This window comes from Mobula birostris, chromosome X (assembly GCF_030028105.1).
Source record: "Mobula birostris isolate sMobBir1 chromosome X, sMobBir1.hap1, whole genome shotgun sequence".
Classification (NCBI taxonomy): domain Eukaryota; kingdom Metazoa; phylum Chordata; class Chondrichthyes; order Myliobatiformes; family Myliobatidae; genus Mobula; species Mobula birostris.
In genome coordinates this window covers 73,007,519-73,035,443 of record NC_092402.1, presented here as the reverse complement: position 1 = coordinate 73,035,443, position 27,925 = coordinate 73,007,519, and the positions used below count along the sequence as shown (strand labels likewise).

The following is a 27,925-nucleotide window of genomic DNA, read 5'->3' as shown; positions in this document are numbered from 1 at the left end:
TGTGATGTTGGATCATGTGATTTGAAATCCTTGCAGACCTGGTGTATGCATCAGTATTTTGCGAATAAATGATTGGAACTGTTGGACCACCTGGCATTGGCTTTGTGCTGTGTATATTTTTTCTGTCTTTTGAATACTAGATGTTCAGTGATAACAGTCAATACTGTATTTATTCTAACACCTCCATGTATATTTATTTTTCAGTTGTCTTTTTGAAAGATTAATAATTTTGAGCAGGTTATCCAAATTGCTTAATTAATTTCAACCCACCTCTGTTATACTTTTAATATTAAAATAAAGAACACAAGTAAATAAGCAATATAACTCATCCTTTTTCCTTAAAATTCATAATTATTTTTACTAATTCATTAAACGATTATTTCTGCTCAAAATTACCATAACATGCAAGAGATTTTTTTTTAGAAGATTATTGCCACTTTGGGCGCACGTTCTCAAAAAGGTTCATTGCTCCTGGTCTAGGTCCTATTATCAATGTTTTCAGTCTCTAACTGGCTCTGTTCACTCTTTGAGTAGATGACCTTATTTACAACTTATCCTCAGGGTCACAACCTGCTCCTTCACCCTTTCTGCAACTTTACACCCCCCATTTGTGTCCTTTTGAGCTCTAGCGAAGGGTCAGCAACCTGAAACATTGACATATTCTGTTCCCATGGATACCACCTGACCTGAGTATTTCCAGCATTTTTTGTTTTGGGACACTGGATGTAATTAGTGCCAGGAGAAAGTAGATCCTCTCAGTATTTTACCAGCTTGTGAGTTTAATTTTCACATTCATGCCTCTGCACCTGCCCAGGAGAAAAAGCTTGCAGTATTTTTGCCTTTTCTTGTGGGCATGTTATAAGATTCTGCAGATGCTGGAAATTTAGAGCAGCACGCCCAAAATGTTGGAGGAAGACAAGTAAGGCAGCATCTATGGAGAGGAATACTGTCAATATTTCAGGCCAAGACCTCTTATCACACCAGTTCCTGATGAAGGATCTCAGCCTGACACATCAACTTTTTATTCCTCTCCTTAGATGTTGTCTGGCTTTCTGAGTTCCTCCAGCATTTTGTGTGTATTCCTCTGGTATCTTTTTGTGATACATGGTCAAAACGGAGACTTGCTTCTAACTTGTTCAAGCCTTCATTGAACTGTGCTTTAAAGAAAGTGCATATTGGTATGTAAATTCATCTATTACATTGGGCTTAATACAGAATTGAGACAACTGTGGAAGAAAAATATTAACACAAGATTACTAAACATCTCCTGATTATTTTAGATGAATTCTTTTTCACCTTCCAGAACAGGATGTCAAATTATTAGAATGAGCTTTCAGTTATCCTCTCATAATTACTTGACTGCATTAGGTCCTTTCTTTCAGAGGTCATGCCTTATTGTGAGACTGACATCATGATTCTGGGCACTGAGTTAAGGGAAACAGCATCCCTTCGTATTCGGTCAAGCCCCATGGTGAATTTTCATTGCATTCCCTCTGTTATTTCCTTGGAGTGTAGAATATAGTGCTTGAGATGCAGTCACTCCAGGATCCTCTGCAATTTCAATAAGGTCTCTTTGCTTTTGTACACAAATCCTCTTGCAATAAAAGGCTAGCATATCTTTTGCCTTTCCAGTTGCCTGCTGTACCTGCACATTATCATCCAGGTCCCTCTGAACAATAATCTTTTCATATTTGACCAATTAATAAACACCCTGTATTTTGACTTTTTTGACTCAGTAAAATGATTCTCTATTGCAGGTTCTCAGAACACCGGTCGAAGCTCACCGCCCCCAGGATATGTTCCAGAGCGACAGCAGCGGATAGCTCGCCAAGGATCCTACACCAGCATTCATAGTGAGGGGGAGTTCATACCTGAGAACATGGAACAGTGTGTGAGTAAAGAGTTTGGTCAATAATGTGCACTGACATACAAAGATCAAAAGATGGGATTTCTATCAATACATTATTCTTTTGCGGTTACCAGACAATAAGTCAGTGATTCCTAATCATTTTTTTTAAATATAAGATTCTCTTGCTCACATGTAAAATATGAGCACCTCTTCCCTTGCATCTCAGAAATAAACACATCTGACACCTTCCTCCTTTTTGAGTTGAGTCTGTTTTGTGGATTCTTGGGGATGGCTTAAAAGCCCCATACCTGGAAGAGCTAATGTGTCAAGCACGTTTTTGTGTACTTTAAGTTAAGTTTCTAACTAAATTGTCAGTTATTAAAGCCCCCAAGATCTTTGCTACATCATTCCCCCAAATAATGAAGTCATGCACCCACGTTGGAAGCTATTGGTATATGTTATCCAATACTAAACAGCTAGCTTTTTATTAACCAAGCAGACAATCTTCAGCTCGAATGATTGGTGTAACACTTTGCATGTATCCATGGATATGTGTATCAGTACTTCCATTAGGTTATGGAAGGATGTTTCCAAAACTTCTGGCTGTGTGTTTTCAGACCACCACACCCTGGCTGATAGATCTTTTGTGGTATTTCTATCTTGTCATTTTATTAAAGAAACACAAAACTCTTTAGAAAATTGTAAGCAGCAAAACTCTACCTGATCATAACAATTTGGTGGTCAAGACCATGGCTCTAGGGTGCTACATCTGTATAAGCAAGGAGATTAGGCAACAAAGGTTGAAACTAAGCATGTTAATAGTTCTGATGAAAAGTCGTCATAAAAGGTCAAGTTTTATGTTAGTGAGGTATATCCTTGGCTTGTGTGTAATCACTTCAATTATGAGCTTATCCTGTGCAACTTTAAAGATCTTCCTTGAATCCATGGTATCCCACAGAGCACTGCTTTGTTATATACCTTGTGCTCCCGGAGTCTGAAAACTTAAGTATCTAGCTTTGTACTTTCCAAAGAAAACATACTTAGGCTGCATGCTGGTATGGTGTGAACAAGCTGTGAATCCTTGCTCTCCCTACAGCTGCGTCTAAACCTGAGTACCTGAACCCTGGCTTGAATCCTTGCCAACACAGCACTCTCAATAATGAATTTCACAGCCCCATAGTTTGGTGTGGAGGGACTGCCTGTGACATGATACTGGGCAGGGCAGAACAGGCAGTGCTTCTGTTCAGTGCAGGATCCCACACTTCACTCTGTTTGTTACAGTGAGTGCAGCCACTGCTGGCTGATTTATTTTCCCTCTCAACCCCATTCTCCTGCCTCTTTCCTGTAACTTTTGATGTCCTTACTAATCAAGAACCTATCAACCTCAGCTCTAACTTGGCTTCCACAGTCATCTGTGGCAATGAATTCCACGGATTCACCACCCTCTGGCTAAAGAAAATTCTTCTCATTTTTGTTCTAAATAGATAACCTTCTATTTTGAGGCTGTGCCCTCTGACTCTAGAGTCTCCCACTATTGAAAACATCCTCTCCAAGTCCACTCCATCCAGGCCTCTCAATATTTGGTAGGTTTCAATAAGATTCTTCTAAACTCCAGTCTAACAGTCCTCATACATTAACCTTTTCATTCCCAGGATCATTCTTGAGAACCTCTTCTGGACCCTCTCTGATGCCAGCGCATCCTTCTTTAGATATCAGGCTCAAAACTGCTCACAATACTCCAAGTGTGGTCTGACCAGCGACTTATGAAGTCTCAGTATTACCTCCTTCCTTTTATACTGTAGTTCTCTTGAAATGAATGCTGACATTACATTTGCCTTCCTCACCAGTGACTCAACCTACAAATTAATGTTTAGGAAATCCTGCACAAGGACTCCCGGAAATCCTGCACAAGGACCCCCTAGCAACACACACAAAATGTTGGAGAATCTCAGCAGGCCAGACAGCATCTATGAGAAAAGCACAGTCGATATTTTGGGCCGAGATTTCGTGTGTGTTGCTTGGATTTCCAGCATCTGCTAATTTTTCTCTTGTTCAAGGACTCCCAAGTTCCTTTGTACCTCTGATTTCTGAATTCTCTCTCTCCCCCCCACCCCATTTAGAAAATAGCCTATGCCTTTATTCCTTCTATCGAAGTGCATGGCCGTACACCTCCTGACACTCTATTCCATCTGCCACTTTTCCCACTAGGACCTCCCAAGTACCTGGGGGTGCACCTGGCTGTCAGACTTGAGTGGAACACCAACGCAGGCTGTGTATTAAGAAGGGCCAAAGTTGGCTCTACTTCCTGAAGAAACTGTGGTCCTTTGGAGTATGCAGGCCTCTCCTTCACGTGTTCTACCAGTCTGCTGTCGCCAGTACAGTCTTTTGTGAGGTGGTGTGATGGAACAACGATACGAGTGATGCCAACAGGCTCAATAAACTGATTAGAAAGGCTGGCTCTGTTACAGGAGTCAAACTGGACACGCTGGAGGCTGTGGTAGAACAAAGGACCCTACGGAAAATCCTGGCAATTCTGGACAATGTTTCTCACCCTCTGCCTACCACCTTGGCTGAACAGTGGAGCACTTTTAGTAATAGACTTAAGACAACTATGCTGCTCCAAAGAGCGTGATATATGAGGTCATTCTTACCCTCTGCCATTAGGCTCTATAATGAGTCAACCTATAGCTGGGGAAGCAATGAACCCCTCCTGTTAGACTGTTTGAGGTAACTTGTTTCTTATTCTTTCTTACTTCTCCTCTTATATTTGTATATCTGTGCACTTTTGCACTTGTAATGCTACTGTGACACTGCAATTTCCTTTGAGATCGATAAAGTATCTATATCTATTCTAATCCATCCAAGCCCTTCTGCAGACTCCCTGCTTCCTCAACACTACCTGCCCCTCCACCTATCTTCATATTATCCACAAACTTGACCACAAAGCCATTGAATTCATCATCCAGATCATTAATATATAACATGAAAAGTAGTGGACCCAACACTGACTGCTGTAGAACACTTCTAATTACCATTGGCAAACCAGAAAAGACCTTCTTTATTTCCACTCTTTGCAGTTTGCCAGTCAGCCAATCTTCTATCTATGGCCATATCTTTCTTGTAATACTAGATGCTCCTATCTTATTTAGCAACCTCAAGTATGGCACTTTGTCATCCTTAATAATGGACTCCAACATTTTCGCAACCACTGGACTCAGGCTAAGTGGCCTATAATTTCCTTTCTTCTGCCTCCCTCTCTTAAAGAATGGAGTGACATTTGTAATTTTTGGAAGTGTTTCTTGGAAGATCATTACTAATGCCTCCACAATCTCTTCTGCTACCTCTTTCAGAACCCTGTCATCTCCGTGTGTTGGCCTCAATCCTACAGTCTATCTCATCACCTGTTGGATGTGATGAAAGCCGTCTGCAGTGGAGCAGGCTCAATGGGTCAAATGGCCTAATTCTGCTCCTATGTCTTAGGATCTCTCCTGCCTTTGGTTGCACAGCTCCTCCAGCCACTTTTTTGGGCTTGTATTCAACATTGGAAGTTTTTTGTAGAAATTATAACTCAGATACTTTTTCTAATTCCTTGGCCTCTACCTCTTCCTACATTCCTGTCTTCATTGCCATTATCTCATTTTACACTTGGGTATAAAGGCAGGAAATTTAAAGCTCTGATCAACTAACTGAAGGAATCATTCAGGGAAAGAGAAGACAATTTTCAAAGGCTCTAACCAAATACAGCAGAGTGGGAATCGTATGTGACCTGTCAAGTGCCAAGAGTAATGTTCAAAATTTGTATTCACAAAATTTGATACCTCAAAGACCTTTACCAGGTGTATTGAGGACAACTCCCTTCCTATTGACTTCTCCTTCTTGTGCTGTGGATCACACAGCTAGGATTGCTCAAGCCAGTCTTGTCAACCATGTAAAGTCCATATTACATTTGTCTTAACTACGGTTCTCGGATGCAATTTATGATTCTACCTATCACTTTCAAAAATTCTGTCAGAAGAAAGGCAAAGTCACCAATCTGTTTCCTGGAATGAGGTCTTCATGTGCCAGTCTCATGTAACTTAAACAGAATTTTTTCTGGAAAAAAAGCAATAGGCAACCATAATAGGGGTCATTCTTCCCCCTATTGTCATCCTATCAGCCACAGTAATTGATTTGTGGTAACTTGTGTGATGCAAATTAATGTCAGCATTTAGGTTTGGATGCTGTGTGCCATGTATGCACACTGACCAGTTACAGACAGTTAATGCATCCACAGCATCCTGGTTGCAGCTGTTTATCCAGCAGTTCCTTGATCTACGAATTTTCTGATTCTATGTATGTTTACAGCAAAGCAAATTTTTTTCCACTATAACACTCACTAAGAAGAATACATGGTATTGAAATGCCCAACTTTTCAGTTAAAGCAAAATCATAACGTTTCCAGAAAAGGATCTTTTGTAAAGTGAAGAATGAATGTAGTGATACTATTGGCACTGTTTGCCCCTGAGAAGGCAGGAAGGAAGTGTCCTTAAAGTCCTGTGAAGTTAAGTGCAACTTGTGCTGTTTCCCAAGTAGGAGCTTGGGGTGGGAAGAGGGGAGACAGTTTCATTGTTTGAATCATCCCTGGTGGGCCTCAGATATCCACCTCAATCCTCAAAACTTCTTAGGATCAGCTGCTGGGCACTCTTTTAAAAAAATTAGGGGAAAAATTTGAAGTTGGGAAGAGGACCATTCTAATAAAAGTATAGCTGATCTCTGAATGCCAACAATGTTTTCATTTGATTCCAGAGAACTCTGTAATTACTTATTCCTTTTCGTGTAGCAGAGTAATTTCATTGAATGCTTGTTGTTCATGATGAAACAAACCTATGCATAGAGGCTGTGGAAGCCAACATGTAAACCAGAACAGATATTTATAAAAGGCTGTCTTTATGGTTTCTGAATCAAAGACAATTACAGGCCACTCGTATTGCCATATGTCCTGTTTGTGCTTGTGGAGTGGCAGCTTCTGCAGTTGCTTTGTATTGACTTTATGCTTATAGACTTGTTCCCATTCCTACACTGTTCTCTATCTCCTATCCACCATAAACTGACTGCCTGTTATCTAAATCCCCAAACATATCCATTAGTTTACTGGAAAAACTGCAGTCTAGCTGTCTGATGCAAAGACACCTGGAGTTCCACAGTTCTGATGTATTTCTGAAGCACTTTCTTATCCAAATAACCTTCCACAGCTTTTACTTCCTGTAACATTCCTCGGCAGGGAACGCAGACAGGCAGGCCATCTGCTCTCAGGTCTCTGCTTGTACTGTGCATGGTGATTCAACGCCAGAGCCGACCTCAGTGACTCACCATCTGCTCTTTACCTCATTGAAAGCATGTAGGCTTCATTCTTTTTTGCATAACTTGTTTATTCTGTCTGTGCCTGAAGGAAAGACTCCCTCAATTGCCCTTTTTAAAAATCAGAACTTGCATTAGCACAAGCCTTTTCATGACTCCGAGGTGCTGAGAAACACTTCAGTATTATTTTAGTTACTGAATTGTTTTAACTATTTTTGAAATCCAGTTACTTTTATTATGTAAGAAATGAATTGGACAACTTGTTCACAGGAATGTTCCACCAACATTCAGTGACGTTTATTGAGCAGAACCTCAGTTTAATGCTTAATATGGAAGATAGCTCATCGGACAGTACGTTGATTGGTTTTGGCCGAGGAAAGTAGTCTGAGATGGTGAAAACAGACAGGAATCCTTCTGCTTTGTGATATTGATTCCAAACAGTGTTGTAACATTACCCGAAATCTTCAGGGCTGACACTTCATGGGAAACAAATGGCAAATCTTATTTTCAGAAAATGGTTAAGTGTTCGACACCAAAAACATTTTGCAGTTTAGTCACCATTAGCTTTCTGTTAGCCAGTCTCCAAGCAATAAGATATCAGAAATAGTTAATAAGGTTTTTTAAATTTTGTTACCATTAAGGGAAAAATGGTACAAAGTACACCAGGTACATTTTCTGCTGTTTCAGTAGTCTCTTGCATACAGTACTTCACATACAGTGAAGTACTTCATTAGTGGTGCCTTCAGCAGACCTAGAGCTCTTGATGAATACTTTGGTATTGTCTTTCCCTCTTGCAACTAAAACAGTTCATTCCCTTGAGCAACATTTTTCCCCTTGTAACAACAGTTGCTGAATGTACACAAGTCAACTTTTGTGAAGATGGCATTTTAATGTTTTGCAAAGGAGGGAAATACAATTGGGGGTATTAGGGATGCAAGAAAAGATACAGTAGCAATTTCTTGTGGGGTAGAATTAGCTGTAGACTATAATAGAGCATGAGCAAGGCACTGGAAATGCCTGCTTTATATTTTGTACAGTACAAACTTAACCAGTCATATGCTAAGCTGTGTCCACACAGTAAATCCATGTTATTTTCTGAGATTTTCTCATAATTAGAGGAATTATTTATAGAAAAGAACAGTCATGTTGGACTAAGTATCAAATTTCAATAATTAGGGTCCTATCAAAGATGCAAAATACAAAAATGGCCAATTAATGGAAGCCTTCAGTGAGCAGATGTTTTGAGTACACATTAAATGTATTCCCATTTGGTGGGGGGGGGGTTGGAAGAGGGGAAGGACATTCAAAAGTAGAGCTTCCTGGTTAAGTTGACTGAAGTGAAATGATAAAAAGGGAACTAAACTGAAAGTACAATGAACTGTGAATGGAAATAAAAGGGTCAGTGAGGGTGTGTGAGACTAGATTCATTGGTGGCTTGAAAGGAACCAGTTTACTTTCTAAGCATATAAGTAATATAAAGAAAAGGAAAGAGTAGAGTTGAGCAAAAGTCAAAAAGTAATTCTACAGAAGCTGAGATGAGGCTGAAGTAGTAGGTAGGTATTTTGCATCAGTTTTTCATTTGAAATAAAGGGGGGATGGTAACAGCATCACAATAGTTATTTCAGGTTCTCAGCACTCAATGTAGAGAAGAATCCCTGTCTAATTCCTAGATTCCTTAAGTAGGTAAAAGTGGAGTTAAGGAAGCTCTAGTAAAAATCCAGATATATGGAGAATGTTGTTCTCAAATAAGAGAGAGGGATCAACCTGCAAGCATTCTTTTATTAGTGTTAGGTAAAGTTGGAGATGCTGATCAGAGATGAAATTATCACATGAAAAATAAACTTAACAAAATATTACCCTTCTTCATTTAATACCAGACTGGACGCTGAACTAATATGGCCATTTGTAAAAGGCAGCAAACTCCTTGGTACTTTGGTTTTGATATAACAACAGCCAGATTTTAAGGCATAATTTTAGATTTTGCAGACTATTCAGAATTTGGGAAAGATGTAAAGAGTGAGAGGATCTTAAAATATGGACAAAAGAATTTAATGCAGAAAGTTGCATTGTTTAATGTATGGTTTTTTCCCTCTTACAGATGCTAGTCGACCTGCTGAGTTCATCCAGCAGGCTGTTGCTCAAAAATATCAGTGTTCCATCATTCTTTAATACAGTGATCAAAATCATATTAAACTTGCAATTACGACAATCCAATTGATATACTTAGAATATTGGAGATAATAATAACATTAATAGTATGAATAAAGATCACACAAATAATAACACTTGTGTTTTGCAGATTTAAATTAATAATCTGGATGAAATTTTTATGGTTTTGATGTCATGATTGCCTGTTAATGATGATTTTCAAAATTTTCTGAGTCACAATCAAATATCTGAAGGATTAGATGTATTCCTTAATGATTTAACAGCTCTCAAATATATGATGAGCTCATAAAAGTTTGACAAATAGAAAAGCTTTGCTGTTAAAATGCTCTGTTTCTTGTCAAACAAGTCTTTGTTTTCCACCCTGTTCTTCCCTCACCTTCAAAATTCACCCCCCAACCTTCACCTCCTAGGTTTCTAAAGTTTGGCTGGAGGATATGAGGATGGTGATTGTCTCTGGTATATTTTTCCAAGGCCTCTTTTTTTCCCTACTTCACTCCCACAGTCCCAAATGTTTCCTCTCCCTGCTCGCCCAGCTTGATGCATGCCCCTGTGATACTGTACATTGGTGGCCACCGCTTTTCCAAAGCCTATATCACTGTTTTCAAAAGCCCAAATTATTAAAAACATTGCTTGTTTCATGGGTCATTGTAGATTTACTGTAGATTCATATTAGCGTGTTATTTTTTACAGATATATGAGCCTCAGAGCAGTACTGAAAACTCAATATCAAGCAGCTGCCAGTCTTTGGATAGGCGAGCGGAAAGGTAGGTGCAAGCGGCTGCTTTATTCAATTCTGTCAGCCTGTGGGATAATTTTTGTTGCTGATGTGGTGGGTTCATTGCAAGAGTATACAATATTGGCTGGTGCATAATTGGTAATGTGAAACTGTAATCCAGCAAGCTTCACTACTCTTGGTAACAAAGGGAATTGAAACAAACAGTTGAAAACTTAAAATTACATGTTCTAGGGGCTTCTTGAAGATTACAGTGCACCTGACTGTTGATAAAGGCAAAACCTTTCATTTGGGCAGCTTAAAGAAGCTGAAGTTATCTCTTGTAACACACATCAAAGTTGCTGGTGAACGCAGCAGGCCAGGCAGCATCTCTAGGAAGAGGTACAGTCGACGTTTCAGGCCGAGACCCTTCGTCAGGACTAACTGAAGGAAGAGCTAGTAAGAGATTTGAGGGGAAATCCAAAATGATAGGAGAAGACAGGAGGGGGAGGGGTGAAGCCAAGAGCTGGACAGGTGATTGGCAAAAGGGATATAAGAGGATCATGGGATGGGAGGCCCAGGGAGAAAGAAAAGGGGGAGGGGGGAAACCCCAGAGGATGGGCAAGGGGTATAGTGAGAGGGACAGAGGGAGAAAACGGAGAGAGAGAGGGAGAAAGAATGTGCGTATATAAATAAATAACGGATGGGGTACGATGGGGAGGTGGGGCATTAGCGGAAGTTAGAGAAGTCAATGTTCATGCCATCAGGTTGGAGGCTACCCAGACGGAATACAAGGTGTTGTTCCTCCAACCTGAGTGTGGCTTCATCTTTACAGTAGAGGAGGCCGTGGATAGACATATCAGAATGGGAATGGGACGTGGAATTAAAATGTGTGAGAAGTTATCTCTTCGAAGTTTTGTCATTTGCCTGACGGGGCAGTCCAGGTGGTGAGAGTTTGTCTATGACATTTATCCATTGTCTTGAACCAGTGACTTAGTGATGTTCAATGGTACCATGAGTAAGGCCATTACCTCATTTGCAGTGCTCAAAGCTCTTGGTCACTGGTTGAAAGCCAGCAATTACGTGCACTCTTATCCCAATATGAGATAACTTATCCTGGTATGGATTGTCAGTGGCTAAAGCAGATTGGTTGGCCATAGTTAGATACCTGCCAACCCTCCTCCAAACCCTTGGTGTATTGCTATTTCTGAGGGGTGTGTGTGTATTAGTCTCTGCTGTCTGCCACATGGAACCACCGTCAATGGCTGAACCGTGGATCAGAGAGCGGATTTTGTTCACCAAGAGGCACCGGACATGCTTTTCATCATGCAGCAACTTCAAGTGTGATTTGCATACTTGTGTTTGAACTCACTCAGAGACTGAGCTCCAAGCCTTTTGATGTTCACTGAGTATAAAATGATCACAAAACACGTCTATTACCAATCTGCCTTACTACACAACACTGCCCTTTAATAATAAGGTGCATGACAAGTTGCTAGTAAATGGGAACGACTTCACTTTCTATGGAGAGGAAAAAACTGTCAACTGGACTGTTTATCAGAACTGGACAGGAAGGGGACAAAAACCAGAATAAGACGGTGGGGGGAAAAAGCAGGAGAGGGGTAAGCTTGTACTCCTGACCCTTCTTTTCCCCCCCCCCCACCCCACCTCAAACCTTACTCTGGCTTCTGCTCTCTTTCTTTCCAGTCCTGATGAAGGGCCTTGGCTCGAAACGTTAAGTTTATTCCCCTCCATAGGTACTGCCTAACCTGCTGAGTTGTTCCAGCATTTTGTGTGTGTTGCTCAAGAGTTCCTGCGTCTGTAGAATCTCTTGTGCTCATGGCCACTTCACTTTATTGAGAGACACACCTCAGCTCATTGATGAGGAAATTCACCATTGTGTGCAATACACCAACACAGCTTTTGGTCAGTTGAGGAAAGGGGTATATAATGATCAAGACTTAAACTAGTTGAAAAAAGCTAATTTAAAAGCTCATTCCTGCTTGCTTCTGAAACAGGCTAGAGAGCAGGTTCTTGGAAGACACCACCAATGCTGTCCCTGCGATACCTCCTAATAAGTGAAGGATAAGTGAAACAATTCCTAAGCCAATAGCTGCAGCATTGACCTTTTACTGCACTTGTCTATCCCATGGAACTAACTGTGTCATTGATATTGTTTGACACCAGTGTTCTTAAGCAGACACTGCCACTGTTTTATTGACAATTGTTACTTTCATTTTAATTTGCAGTCCATCATATCGGAAGTCTCGTATGTCCAGAGCGCAGAGCTACCCTGACAACAGACAACTATACTTGGGTAGGTTTGGGATTATATCATGAGCTTGTGATCACCTTTCATTGTTGTTTCCAAATGCTACAGCTGTAGATTTGAGCAGAATAGACTGAAGGGTTAATGAAGGTCAGCGTAGTGGGCTGTTGCAATAGCCTTTTTATTTTTGAGAGCTTGATTTGCTTTCACTCCAATAAAGTTGCAAAGGTGACTAACATGAGAAATGGAAGTCACATTGATGTGAGAGTCAGAGAGGTGCTGTATTTTTGAAGATGTAGTTAAGGCACTTTAGCACAGTGGAGAAAGCTTCACTGTACTAGGTTGTAGCTTTGTGGAAGTACTTGCATGAAAAGTTTGAAGGGAAATTTCTCCTCCATCTGACCAGTGCTTTCTACCTTGTAATCACGAGGTCTTAGCACGATCTTGAGATCGTATTCTATTTCCCTGCACTTGAGCATGGCATGTCAGACTTGGTGCATTATTATTGACATTGGATTAACATGCCAGCACTTGTTTAAAGAGCCCTTTGAGGCCAACATGATCTCAAAAATTCAGTGACTAGGTCGCAAACATTGCTTCTATTTTTTATGCACATTCCACCCATCTAACATAAGCCCGCTGTACACTGACTCCTGAGCTGTTCTTGGAGTAGGTTAGCTACAGGCAAGACAGCTGCAGTATGTATCTTGTCCTGTACTGGAAGCAGACATCAAGTTTCATGGGTAACAAAATAGATTTATTGGTAGGATTTAAGTAAGGTGATATCCTGGATACAATCAAACTGCCCCTTGGCCCACTGAATCCACACAAAACATTGAGCAATAGTTCCACTTAATATCAGGGAATATATACAATGTATAACCTGAAATTTTTACTCTCTGCAGACATCCTCAAAACAGAAGAAAAGCCCCCAAAGTATGAATGACAGAAGAACTTCAGAACCCTAAAGCCCCCTGCCCTCTCCCACACACAAGCAGCATCAACCCCCCCTCCCTCCTCTACCCCTCCCACAAATTATTCTGGCATAAAGCATTAGTATTCCCAACACCAACCATGCAAGTGAAAGCTAAGACTCCAAAAAGGGAGCAGAGTCTATAGTCCATCAAAAAAAAACTTCGCTCCAACAATTCGACATCTCTCTGTCACATGCGCGCGCGAGCACACACACACACACGCACCCCCCCACCCCTTTTTTTATTTTGAGTTCCCTGACTTAAGAATCAGCAGAGCCCTCCGAAAGCCACTCTCATTGTCTTCAATGTTCTGGCTCCCGGTACACTTTAGTACACGACACCGGTGAGAATTTGTGTCCACAGGGCCTCAGAGGCCCCAAAGGCGCCTGACTTCCGGCTGAACCTTGTCATGTCGAAACACAGCCGAATGGCGATCTGCAAGAACGGCAACATGCCATAGTGCAGAACTGCACTTTGAGTGCTGCTGTAGATGAAAGATCCTGATTGGACCCCAGCAGCACTGAAAAGGAAAATGGAGGCACTGGAATAAGAAGAGTTTAACTGTTCTGCTGATGAGCTGGGAGAAGTCGCCCTCTGGCACCATCTTAGCTCTGCCCCCACCCATTTGCACTGACCTGTTTTATTCTCTCCACATTTCCATCAATTACCACCAAATTCTACCACACATCTACATATCAGAGGCAATTTACAGCAGCTTGCATTTTTGGATGTGGAAGGAAAATCAGAGCACCTAGTGGAGACCCATGTGGCCACAGAAAACCTGCAAATTCCACACAGACAGCATGGGAGGCCTTTATTAAACCCTGGTTACTGGAGCTGAGAAGCTGCATCATTATGCCATGATCTGTAATATGTGATGTATTCATCAGAAAGACACACAGCAATATTACATTGCCAGGGTGTGGTGGGGGTGAGATATGTTAGTGACAGGAGGTGGTTGTTGAGTTTGCATTTTTAAGGTTGAATTATGTGAAGGCCATTCCAACAGCCTGTATAGACTCCTCTCTTCCCCCTGCCCCCCTTCAGATACTGGAGGGCAGTATGCAGTGAGTGCCATGCAAATGATTTGGGAGAAAATGGGGCAAACAAAGGACTAGGATAGTACTGCTTTGAACTGTTACTGGGTTTCGATATGTCTCCAGTATGTTGCACACAGAACTGTATATAACTGGACCTTGGTTAGAATTGTTTGATAGCAAAATTATTTGCAGTCATAAATTATTGCTGCCTCTATGTTCCTTCCTTTTGTCAGATCGTGAAAATCATGTTCCAGATAAGGCTGGAAAAGGAGGGACCTATCCCCGACATTTCCACATACCACTACACCAAAAGGATTATGGTGACGGTAAGGATGAAATAGTGGACATGCTGTATTGCTAAAAATGGGTGTGGAATAATTTCACAGAAACATCAGAATCAGTATGTCTTTATACAGTAAGTGGATTGGGTAACAAGCTGCAAGAGTAACATTAAATATGAATGGGTAGTTTCTGTACTTTGAAAATGTAAAGATTGCAACCTTTATTGCATTTCATTATGGTGCAAGCTTGTTATAGGATACATAATTGGGCCCCACTGCACAGATAATGCAGCTCTTTCATCTGAGCTGTTTCAGCTGACTTAGGAAAGCATCAGCAAATCTCCTGCCTGATGGTGGTTAGTTACAATCATGTTCCATCACATTATACACAGGCAAAATACCTCTATTGCAAGAAATCTGCAACAAAGACAGAAAATGCTCCACACTCTGAGGTTAAGGAGCATAAAACAGCCATTTTAAGCCTTCTGATTCTGTTCATCCCTAACAAAAAGGGCATAAACTGGACTGAACATTTGCCAATAAATGTTCAAATAAAATGAAAGAATCCCAAGCTCTGAAATTGTTGATTTTGTATCAATGTGCCTTTTGTTGCTGCTACAACAACTGAACATTAAAGCAAAGGATCTGAACACCTGAATTCAAAGAAGTGGTGAGCTTAAACTGGCATTTGCAGTTATCGCTATAACTCTCCCCTTCTTTTTGCCAGCTGCATGAGGACTTGAAGCTCTCAAGAAAATAGCTAAAGTTAGCCAGAATGTTGACAAGATGGAGGGAAGCACTGAGTGACTGGATGTAACAGTACCTGATGTCACCGATGTACCCTCCATTTGTTTCTTCATTCTACTGTCTTTTTATATGCTTTTTGTCTCCCCCATCTTATTCTGTATATGTCTGTTTCAATTATATCTTCCTTATTTCTGTCTTCAGCACCGGTTGCTCCTTTCTGCCATGGTCTACTGTCCTCTTCAATTAGATTCCTCCTTCAGCCCTTTGCCTCTCCCACCTATCCCCTCTTCATCCCTTCTCCCGTACCATCCACCTTCCCTCTTGCCTGGTCCTACCCATCACCTGCCAACTTGCACTCCTTCCGCTCATCCTGCCTTCTTATTCTGGCTTCTGTGCCCTTCCTTTCAAGTCCTAATGTGAAGAGTCTCAGCCTGAAACATCGACAATTTATTCCTTTCCAAAGATGCTGTATGACCTGCTGATTTCCTCCTGCATCTTGTGTGTGTTACTCAAGATTTCCGGTATCTACAGAATCTCTTGTCTTTAAAATTAAAGTTGTGACCTTTGGGATTACCAGGATTTTCCCCAGTTACCACTTGTATTTCCCCATTTGTAAAACTGCAGATGGTACTATCCACATGCTATAAAAGAGCTGTTTTCATTTTTCTCCTAATGGCTAGTCTGGGCCACTCTAGGATGCTTCAAGTGAAGGTCATAAGGGGAAAGTGGGGAATGCAAAAAAAAAGCCATGTCCTGAAATATTAATTTTGTTTCTCTCTCAACAGTTGCTGTCTGACCTGCGGAGTATTTTCCCCCAGTTTCTGCTTTTATAAAGGAGACAGTAATTAACTCTGCCTCTCTTGACTGCTGCTTTATTTTCATGTGGGCATTTTGTCCTTCCTTGAACCAATTATGCTTTGCCATAATTTTATGACTTTTTTCTTTTTGTATTTTGAGTTGCAGCATTGTACCACAAGATTAAATCACTTTCCAGCAAAGAATTTGTCAAAACTTTTGGTAATTCATTCCAGAATAGTGAAACCTGTTGTAGTCGGTAACTGAGGATTAGTCATTAGAATCTGAGTCATAATTCAGGAAGATCCCAGCCTTGATTAGGAGCATCACTGAGTTATTACATTTTAGCTGAGGCAGGAGATGGCCATTGTGCCTCCTCTCAATTGCTACTGGTGACTTGGTGAAAGATCAGCATTTGAGAAAATTTTGGTGAGGGTGGGATCAGGCTTGACTGTGATTGAGGTAAATCATTTGCCGCCATCGTCACTCAGCCACTAAATGTGAGTTTGCAAGATGCATTTGGTGCATGTGGAAAATGTGGAAATTGCATGGAACCATGTATCATTGTTTAACACGTTTAATGCCTACATAAGTACTTCGTACTTTAATAGTTGAAATCTGGTGTGATTTTTTTTCCTTTGCCTGCTTTTTCAGATGGACTTGTTTAATGTATCAAGGATTGTGTTGACAAGTACGTGTTGTATTTTTCAGGGCGGAGAACGTTTCCGAGAATTCGCCGACAGCAGGGGAACTTGTTCACTCTTGTGCCATCCAGTCGGTCACTAAGTACAAATGGAGAGAACATGGGTTTAGCAGCTCAGTACATGGACAGCCGAGGGAGAATCCGCAGCGGAGACAGTGAAAGCACGCTCTCAGTACAGGAGAGGAATGTTTCCACTAAATGTAGGCCACTTTTCATTTTGTTTTGAAAGCTTTGTAAATATGTTGCCAGCGCAGAATGCATTCAAGTCTACTTTCTTTGGCATTTCATTGGCCTTTGAATGCCCTTATATGGACATACACGCAACTCTAGGGGGTTTATCAGGGGGGTTTAGGTTGCCTGAACACATTTCCAGAAAGAATGAGCTACAGCAGGGGATGGAATATAATCAGTTTTACAGTTGGAAAAGATCTTTCATGGAATTCAGTCAATGCTGTAAGGTCACTATTTATGCAGTTTATGTTCATGCAGTCATGAAAGATCAGTCAATTTCATCTTATTTTTGTATCTTTACAGATTTCTCCAGCTTTTAATATTGGATTTTAGAGTGATAGTGCATATAATTTCACTATGGTTTCTGGCATGGTTTGTTGTGCCTCAACACCACCCGATGTTGAATTCTTTTTTTTCCAAACTGCCCCTAGTGGGGCAAGGGTAAATGTTCCTGTACTTTTTTTTTTTGCAGACCTTCATAATTTTGCTTTCTAGTCTCCTTATAATTCTTTTTTGAGTGACAGCTTCTGTAATCTCCACATATGGAAACCTCTTATTTATCTTTGTTGTCATAGTGATTTCTTCTTCGTCATTCTGCAGATTCAGCAACTGTCCTAAAGTATGTTATCCAAAATGGACAGTGTCATAATTGCAGTCTCATTACTGGTTGTTGCCAGTATTCTTTACTTTTGAACCCTGTAACGCTGATTAGTAAATTAGTGACTTTTTTTCATGTATAAATCTGTGTCTGCTTCCTTTGAAGTTTTACTATTTAGTGTATATCTTTTCTTGTTTGTCAGAGAATCATACAGAATGGAAACAGGCCTTTCAGCCCAACTTATCCATGCTAACTGTGCTCAGGTAGCTAATCCTCCATCTGCATATGAACTGCTCTCCTGTCCTCTAGAACATCACCTGTGGCCAGAAATAAAGTAAAATTTTCTGCAAGGGCGTATGTAATTTCTTCTCTTGCTTTCCACAAAGTCTGAGAATACACTAGGTCAGGCATCACTCTGAGATATTCCTGACAACATCCTGGAGTCTCTTCTGCAGTCACAGCATATCTTGTCTGTCCCCTTCATTGTTAAGTCTTCTATCACTACTGCCTGACTTCTTCCTTGGCCTCAGAGCCGGTCTCAGTTCTACCAACCCTGCTACTCTAGTAGTGACTGTATTCTAAGGAACGATTTACTTGCTCATACCTGCTCAGCCACCTCTCACCAAAGCCTCCTGAACCAAAGTCTCCAAGACTATCAAAGTGTATCAGCTTGTGTTCCCTGTTAAATTTAATTTGGAGTCTCTTTAATCTATTAATTGGCCTTTTCTCCAAGTAGTTTACAGTCCTTTACACAGTTGGTCCAGCTCTCAAATCCAAGATAGATGGATGTTTATGGAGAGAAGTAATAAGAACCTTGATTCCCAAGGAAGACCAGTCTAAAAACCATGCTCTTGACTTCAGTTATCTTTCCTACTTTACATATTATTTGCCATTATTTTATCAAACCTGCTGTCCACCCCAGTAGTTCTATCTTTTAATAATCTAAGTTTAAAATATTCTCTGTATTTTTCCAAGAGATATCTATATCACTTTGCAAATAAAGTTTTGAGGATGTAACTGCAGAAGGGTAGCTGGAGCCAGTGAAGTAATACTGGATTTTCAAAACTTTTGTTAGAACACTAGATTAGTTGTGCTCAAACTAATAAGAGTTTACAAGATTGGGACAATGTGTCACCATGGGTAGAGTGTTGATTAAGCATCAGAAAAGAGAGTGGGAATTGTCAGTCGTTCTGAAGTTGGGAAGCTATTCAATAGCTGAGATGAAGTATAGCCAAGATTGCTGATGCTATATCAGGCTACTTCCACACTACGCCGGATAATTTTGAAAATGAACCTTTTTCTCTTCGTTTTGACTCTCTGTCCACACTAAAACGGTGTTTTCATCCCCCGAAAACGGAGGTTTTCAGAAACGGTCTCCAGAGTGAATAAATCTGAAAACGCCTCATATCTGTTGCAGTGTGTACAGGGTAACCGGAGCTTTTTAAAACCGCTGTCATGACATGCTGGAACAGATGGCGGCAGCCCGGCGTTTCATTGTCGTCCTCGTCCTCGTCTCCTCCTCCTCCTCCTCGTCCTCGTCTCCTCCTCCTCCTCCTCGTCCTCGTCTCCTCCTCCTCCTCCTCCTCGTCTCCTCCTCCTCCTCGTCTCCTCCTCCTCCTCGTCTCCTCCTCCTCCCCCTCCTCCCCCTCCTCCCCCTCCTCCCCCTCCTCCCCCTCCTCCCCCTCCTCCCCCTCCTCCCCCTCCTCCCCCTCCTCCCCCTCCTCCCCCTCCTCCCCCTCCTCCCCCTCCTCCCCCTCCTCCCCCTCCTCCCCCTCCTCCCCCTCCTCCCCCTCCTCCTCCTCCCTCCCTCCCCCCTCCCCTTCTTCCTTTATTGTCGCCAAACAATTGATACTAGAGCGTACAATCATCACAGCAATATTTGATTCTGTGCTTCGCAGAACCTAACAATTTCAGAACAGACGGCAATGAGACTGAAGCCAGAAGAGTTAGAAATGTACTCACCAAATACTTTGACCCATAGCTTACTGAATCAATAAGTATACTCACTTTGCCCTGTTTTCTGTCCTTGCTTGTATGAAGGTGGTTTACCTATTTATGCAAGTACCTCTCTGACAATAGATGTGTAACAGCCTAATGTAACATTGTATGGAAATACAAGATAACACTGATGCAGACATGTTTTATACATTTAACAAGGTGCTTTATTAATACAACAGAGTTAGTCAGTTTTTCAATGTTCATCGTCAGCCGTGTCATACTGTCCGTGAACTCCCTGTTGGTTGCTTTCATACGCTCCAGTATTTGTGTTTTTTTTTGTTTTAAGTCCTCCTGCGCGAGAGCCAAGAGCAATTCCTTTTAAGTTTTTCTACTCTGTAACTGGACAAACGCGCACCAAGTATACCGTTTCCTCTTCGCTTGTTTTCTGTGTGTCCTGCGCATGCCCAGAAGGAGGAGATTCGCCCAAATATCCGTGTTAGTGTGGACAGAGATATTTTAGAAAATGCTTAGTGTGTACGCCAGTTGCTTTTACTCGAAACCGGCTTTTTCAAAATTATCCGGCATAGTGTAGACGTAGCCTCAGTCTTTAGGAAGTAGAAACAGGAAGCCTGATTCCTTTGTAGTCCAACACACACACACTCTCTCTCTCGGCCTCAAATATTCATAATGAACCAGATATGTTGCTTGGCAACTCTTTTGCTTACTGTTATGACCGTAATGTGTATTCTGTAACCTTGCTAAAGTGCCAGTGGAATTCAGTGTTCAATCATACTGGCAAAATGTACATCACAATAGTGATGTAATTTTAATACCTTGTTTCTTTTCTTTTTCCACCCCAGTCTATATTGAGACTAACGTTGATTATTTTTTCCCCCTTGTGTACACTGTTCATATGTCAAACCAGGTGAAATGTGTTGTAGCATTAATGGTTTTCGGCTCTGCTCCATTGAGTTAAAATGAGAGCTTGTACATGACTCATTTCTGAAACCTGATTAAATTATTGGCCTTTACTCCAGGGAAAAACTGGTGAACAGATGGAACTTCTGAGCCTATATGTCTTAATAATGTAAATGCAATAAATGTATTTCTGCTACACTCAAAGTACAATGGATTCCAGTCAATTGGGTTAATTGGGGCAGCCGCTTAATTGGGACAACTCTTAAAGAACAAAAATGTATCAGGAAAATACAGGGATTCCCTTTGTGTATTTGGGACACTATCCTGCTTAATTGGGGCAGGAGACTTTTGCCAAACAGTTTCTAACTAGTGTCAGTTGTATGCACATTGTGTAGCTGTTAGTCACTACACCGTGCTTGGAGCGAACAACATTTGAATAGCATCAGTTGTGTGTGTTTGTGTTCAAAAAGCAGTTTTTTTTTTCCCCCCTAGTTGCAGAGAAATGAGCAATAAGACAATTCAGAACTGATGTGCTCATAGCGGTTTCAAGCATTTAGGCTTGAAGATGCCAGAAATGGCCGGGAGTGAAAACGAAACTATTTCACTACTTCAAGTTAGGAACCACAAAAAATTTGAAGGCATCAACAACAATCTTGAAAAGTTACTTCAGTCCTCATTGGACTCACCTGTGGCTCTAAGTGGCTGTTTCAATGCAACACTGGCCACATCCTAGTACACTGCTTCAACAGGCGGTCTACACCAGGTGAGTGCCAGCGCGTCTCATACCCCGCTGAGATAGGGACATGACTGTCCTAGCTTGCAAAGACAGCTCCGGCGGATGCAAACTACAGTGAATTCCAAAGGCCAGGAAGGTGGTTCTCCAACGCTCGTGCAGAGTGAAGGGCATAACAAGGCAGAGAAGTAGTTATGTTCATCCACTGCAAGCAGGGACGACGCCAGTTGTGACATTTACTCGTCCAACTGGACCTGGCACTGCCGCAGTGCAATGACTTTTCCACTTTAAAAACTCTTCCGCACAGGTTTCTTGTCATCATCGGATACGACGGATATTAGTAATAGTACTGTTCTAATTTGTTCTGTATCTCATTTAAATATATAATTTGTTACTCAGTTAAATGGTAGTTTTTTTTAATACCGTTTTAGCCATTTCTGTGAAAATTCGGCTAACTGGAGCAGCTGCTTAAATGGGCCAAAATGTATGGTTCCAGTTAACTGGAATCCACTGTATATCACAGAAGATAACTGTAAATGAATACAAGGTGTAACATTTGTATGCATCTTTCAACTCTGATTACCAGTTACCTACCAGAATATAATCACAAATGTCCAACTGGAGTGGTGTTGAAAACTGATATACATTCATGCCATACAAGTACAAGTACTTTTTAGAAGGTCAAGTTCTATCTGGAATTAAGTTGATTTATAATACACGAAGGATAAATACTGAACGATTGTATCTAAAATCAGCCTGCCAGTGGATGAACTGCAATCTACTAAGTTTGGGGATATTCCTGGCATGACTTTGTCAAGTTGTAATGCTGTAATCCCTTCTCCAATGACACTGCCTCCTCAAGAAATGTTCCCACTTGACCATTTATGTAGTCAATCCAGTTATCTTATGGTGGAATATTGTGTAATTGATATCCAGGAGATTCCATGACTAATGTTTATCATGAAGTGATAAGTTGTCTCTGCTCTTCACAAGATCACAAGACAAAGGAGCAGAAGTAGGCCATTCGGCCCATCAAGTCTGCTCTGCAGCTCCCCCATGAGCTAAACTATTCACCCATCTAGTTCCAATTTCCGGCTTTTTCCCCATATCCCTTGATACCCTGACTAATTAGACACCTGTCAGTCTCCTCCTTAAACACCCTCAATGATCGGCCTCCACAGCTGTATGTGGCAATGAATTCCACAAATCTACGACCCTCTGGCTAAAAAAATTTCTCCTCATCTTTGTTTTAAATGGGTACCCTCTAATTCTAAGACTATGGCCTCTTGTCCTGGACTCACCCACCAAGGGAAACAACCTTTCCACATCTACTCTGTCCAACCCTTTCAACACTCTTGTGACAGGTCACTTTCAGAGAGTAACTTTCATCTCTTGTGTGGGGTTCATTCAGGGTAAACATTTTAAAAAAGAAGGAAAAAATCTTTCACTGGAATTCTCATCAGAACTGATGCTTGGAGAAGATTAGATTTAGGTTATACTAGATTCAATTTTATTGTCATTGTGCGGAGTACAGATACAAAGCCAATGAAATGCAGTTAGCATCTGACCAGAAAGGCAAAAAATAGTGTTATTTACAAAATAACTGTGAATAAAAAGTAAGTGCTACAGCACACAAATATAAAAGTACTGAGACAGTACAATATGGGTGCAATACCGCTTAGCGCTGTGATGTGAGGTTCAGCAGGGTCACAGCCTCAGGGAAGAAGCTCTTCCTGTGCCTGCTGGTGCAGGAGCGGAGGCTCCTGTAGCGCTTACCGGATGGGAGGAGAGTAAAAAGTCCATGGTTAGGGTGAGATGCATCCTTGATCATGCTTTTCGCCCTGCCCAGGCAGCGTTTATGGTAGATGTTCTCAATGGTGGGCAATTGGGTGCCGATAATCCGCTAGGCAGTTTTCACCACACGCTGGAGTGCTTTGCGGTCCGATATGGGACAATTGCCATACCACACTGAGATGCATTTGGTGAGTATGCTCTCAACGGTACAGCGGTAAAAGTCCACCAGTATCCTGGGACAGAGGTGAGCTTTCTTGATGCTCCGCAGGAAATAAAGGTGCTGTTGCGCCTTTTTGATCAGGATGGAGGAGTTCAGGGACCAGGTGAGATCCTCGGAAATGTGGACACCAAGAAATTTAAAGCTTGATACACGCTCCACTACAGCTCTGTTGATGTAGATGGGGATGTGAGTGTGGCTCCTAGCATGCCCGAGGTCCACAATGACAGCCCATTCTGCATTTTTCCTGCTGTCAATACACTGATGGATCTTGGTGACAACTGGATGAGACTGGCAAGAAGGAAATCAATAGGAAATGGCTGCCTGGTTCTTCATAGATGTTCAGTAATATGGCAAAGGATCCAATTCATCAACCAGTAAGCAGTCGGAATGCTGCTGACTTGGTTTGGCAATCAATCCAGCCAAGTGAGTAGTAGCAGCTGCGAGGGTGGGGGGGGGGGGTCGATGAAAATAAAAAATGGGATTAATGTCAGATTAATAAAAATGAGTGGCAATACAGAACTGGTGCACTGAAGGAGCTGGTTCTGTGCTGCTGTCCCTTTCTAATATGAGAAGGCACTGTTCTGCATTATTTCCAAGGCAAGTGCAGTATACTATTCCTTAACTGAGAAGACCAATGCTATATGTAGTATTTAATGTTACCAACAGGTGGATATAGGAGAACCAGAAAATGTAACGTATTTGGATTTCAAAAAAAACATTTGATAAGGTGCTACAGTGAGGTTTAAAGTGAAATGTCAAAGTTGAGTTTATTGTTATCTGCACAAGTCCATGTATGCACTGATACTGGTACGATGAAAAACTTGCAGTAGCATCACATAAGCAGCATTCACAAGAAAAAACTGTAACTTAAACAAATCATACACAATTTTTACAAGAAAGAACACAATTCAAACACCAAGGTCCATTTTAGTGTAAAACGATCAACATGGTCAGTGTTTCTAAACTAGTGATTAGGACTGTGCCGATTGGTTCAAGAAAGGTTGAAGGTTATTTCACAAGGGAAGACTTCATGGGGTTGAAGCTCACATATTAGTAAAGAATTAACAAACAGAAAGCAGTCGTGATAAATGGGTGACTTTCAGCTTGGCTTTCTGTAACTTGCAGGATACAACAAGGATCAGTGTTGGGGCCATGATTCCCATGTCTTCATAGTAAAGCAAGGTGGAAAGAATGTATTAATCGACTGCAAAAATTTGTATGGCAGTTGTAGCAAAAAAGTGGGTGAAAGTGATTTTATCTGCTTAGAAGGAAAGATGTTGGTTAAATATAGAGAGACAAGAGTATGTTTCTGTAGGCAAAAGATCTGGGTATCCTCGTCGACATGAAGCAGCAACGGATGGAATTTATGGCAAGAGGAATGGAGTAACTAAGGAAGTTGTGCATTGGTCTCCTTTAACACGATATATTTACATTGGAGGCAGAACAGAACACGAGGATGATTCCTGGGGCAAAGTATAGTGGAATTATTTGAGTATTTAACCTCATTTGAGTTCAGGATGATAAGAAATACTATTACTGAAATACGAATTTCTGTGCAGATCAACAGGATAGATTTTTTGAGGGCGCTTGATGATGATCTAGAACTAGAAAGTACAGAGTATGTACTGGGCAACTTAAAGTTGAGTAGAAATATTTGAACATTATGATTCTGTGGAGGCTGAGTCATTAGATATATTTAAAACTGAAGTAGATAACTTTTATGCAATCTGAGGAATCAAAAGTTATTGGGATTAAGCAAGAAAGTCACTTGAGCCCAAAATCAGATTAGCTGTGATCGTTACAACAGACTGAATGAGCCATTTGGCCTACTAATCTTTCTTTGTGAAGGTGACCTTTATAATAAAGGTTCCACGGGGGTCTGTTGGAACTGCTTTTTACATTATATGTCAATGATTTGGATGATGGAATTGATGGCTTTGTGACAAGGTTTGCAGATGATACAAAGATAGATGGAGGGACAGCTAGTGTTGCAGAAGCAAAGAGGCTACAGAAGGATTGAGACAGGTTAGAATGAACAAAGAAGTGTCAGATGGAATACAGTGTCAGGAAGTATATGGTCATGCACTTTGGTAGAAGAAATAAAAACATAGACTATTTTCTAACTGGAGAGAAAATTCAAAAATCTAAAATGCAACGAGACTTGGGAGGATTCTTAAAGGTTAATTTTGCAGGTTGAGTTGGTGGTGAGGAAGGTAATGTTGAGGCTTTATAATGCACTGATAAGGCCTCACTTGGAATGTTGTGAGCAGTTTTAGGCCCCTTATCTAAGAAGGGATGTACTGACATTGGAGAGGGTTCAAAGGAGGTTCACAAAAAGGAATCCGGGATTAAAAGGCTTATCATATGAAGAGCATTTGATGTCTCTAGGCCTGTATTCACAGAATTCAGAAAAATGAGAGGGAATCTCATTGAAACCTATCAAATGTTGAAAGGCCTGGATAGAGTGGATGTGGAGAGGATATACACTATGGTGGGGAGGGGTGTTTCTAAGACCAGAGGGGATAGCCTTAGAATAAAGGGATGTCCGTTTAGAATGAAAATGAGGTGGTGGTGGAGTTCTTTGAAGAAGTAACAAATAGGATAGACAGGAAAATTGTTTGATATTGTGTTCTTGGATTTTCAAAAGACCTTTGAGAAGGTACCACATGTGGTTGGGACCAATTCTTTTTACTTTGTATGTCAATAATTTGGATGATGGAATTGATGGCTTTGTTGGAAAGTTCGTAGACAATACGAGGATGGAGGGACAGGTTGTTTTGAGGAAATAGAGAAGCTACTGAAAGACTTAGACACATTAGGAGAATGGGCAAAGAAATGGCAGGTGGAACGGCAATGTTGGGAAGTGTATGGTTATGCACTTTGGCAGAAGAAATGAAAGGATTGACTATTTTCTAAATGGAGAGAAAAAAAACTGAACAACAAAGAAACTTGGGAGTCCTTGTGCAGAATTCCCTAAAGGTTAATTTTGCAGGTTGAGTCTGTGGTGAGGAAGGCAAATGTAATGTTAGCATTCATTTCAATAGGACAAGAATATAAAAGGATTTAATGTTAAGACTTTATTAAGCACTGGTGAGGCCTCACTTGGAATCTTGTGAGCAGGTTTGAGCGCCTTATCTTAGAAAGGATATGGTGAAACTGGAGAGGGTTCAAAGGAGGTTCACAAAAATGATTCCAGGATTGAATGGCTTGTCATCTGAAGAGAGTCTGATGGGTCTGGACCTGTATTCACTAGAATTCAGAAGAATGAGGGGTAACCTCATTGAAACCTCCTGAATGGTGAAAGGCCTTGATAGAGTGGATGTGAAGAGGATGTTTCCTATGGTGGGAGAGTCCAAGACCAGAGGACACAGCCTCAGAATAGAGGGGCATCCTTTTAGAAAGGAGATGAAGATTTTTTTTTGCCAGAGTGTGGTGAATCTGTAGAATTCTTTGCCACAGGCAGCTGTGGAGGCCAAGTCTTTATGTATATTTAAGGCAGTGGTTGATAGGTTCTTGTTCAATCAGGTCATGAAGGGATACGGGGAGAGGGCAAGAGAACAAAATGGATCAGCCGTGATGAAATGGCGAAGCAGGCTCTCTCAGCCAAATGGCCTTGTTCTGCTCCTATAATCTTATGGTTATAAGAGTATATAAGGAAGTTTTCCTGCAATTATAAAGGGTTTGGAGATCGTAGAGAATACTGTATGAAGATATAGACCCCTTGTGTAAGAAAGAATAACATTCATGCCTTGGTAGGTGTAGATTCCTGAAATGAAGGAATTATTCTCCTCTTTTAGCCGTTGTATTTATGGGAGAAGCCAGTTAAGTTTCTGATCAGTGATGACCACTCCACCCCCGAATGATTTTACCGTCTAGGCATTGGTAATGCTATTGAACATCATGGATATGTTACTGGGCGCTATTTGGTTGGAAATTGTTTTGTGATGCATACGTTATTTGCCACCTATCAGTCTTTGTCTGACAATTGCATTCATATACGGTCTCCATTTGCTCAAAAGTTATGAATGAAGGAAAAGAAATTAGATTCCTGCTTAAACAGCAGCACACAAAGGAGCTGGAGGAACTCAGTGGGTCAGGCAGCATCTACTGAAGGAAATTATCATTCAACCTTTCTGATTGAGACCCTTCATTAGGAGCATTGAAGGGTTTCTACCTGAAATGTCAGCTGTTCATTTCCCTCCATAGATGCTGCCTGACTCACTGAGTTTCTCCAGCTCATTTACATTGCTTCAGATTCCCAACATCTGCAGATTCTTGTATCTAGATTTCTGCTCATTTTTTCTTGCACTGTTAAATCAAAGCTGGTTATTAACTATCAAATGCAAGTTAAATTTATTCTACATTGTTTCTGGAACCTTCCTGCCTATGTTCAGATGGCTGATATATTTAATTACATGGTTTATCCTTTTCTCCCTTTTTAAACAGTGGTGTAGTGTACATTGGCAAGCTCCTAGTTTCTGGCACGGCTGCTGTATCTAATGATGTCTGAAAGATTCTGGTCAGTGCTTCTGCTATTTCCTCAGCATTCTAGGATACAGACTACACCCATTTAGGGAAGGAAGAGTGAGTGAGGCAGGGCACATTTTTTTTTAAATT

General features: G+C 41.1%; 1 protein-coding gene across 4 annotated transcripts in view; it reads left to right on the top strand.

Moving 5' to 3' along the window:
• The window catches only part of map3k3 (mitogen-activated protein kinase kinase kinase 3), a 166,005-nt gene that overhangs the window by 63,747 nt on the left and 74,333 nt on the right, over positions 1-27,925 (top strand). For all 4 annotated transcript variants that reach the window (XM_072249690.1, XM_072249688.1, XM_072249689.1 and 1 more), the window contains exons 8-12: positions 1,758-1,891; positions 10,046-10,119; positions 12,317-12,384; positions 14,584-14,676; positions 16,885-17,076. In XM_072249690.1, coding sequence (XP_072105791.1) covers positions 1,758-1,891; positions 10,046-10,119; positions 12,317-12,384; positions 14,584-14,676; positions 16,885-17,076 — 561 coding nt within the window. The remainder of the gene's footprint in view (positions 1-1,757; positions 1,892-10,045; positions 10,120-12,316; positions 12,385-14,583; positions 14,677-16,884; positions 17,077-27,925) is intronic.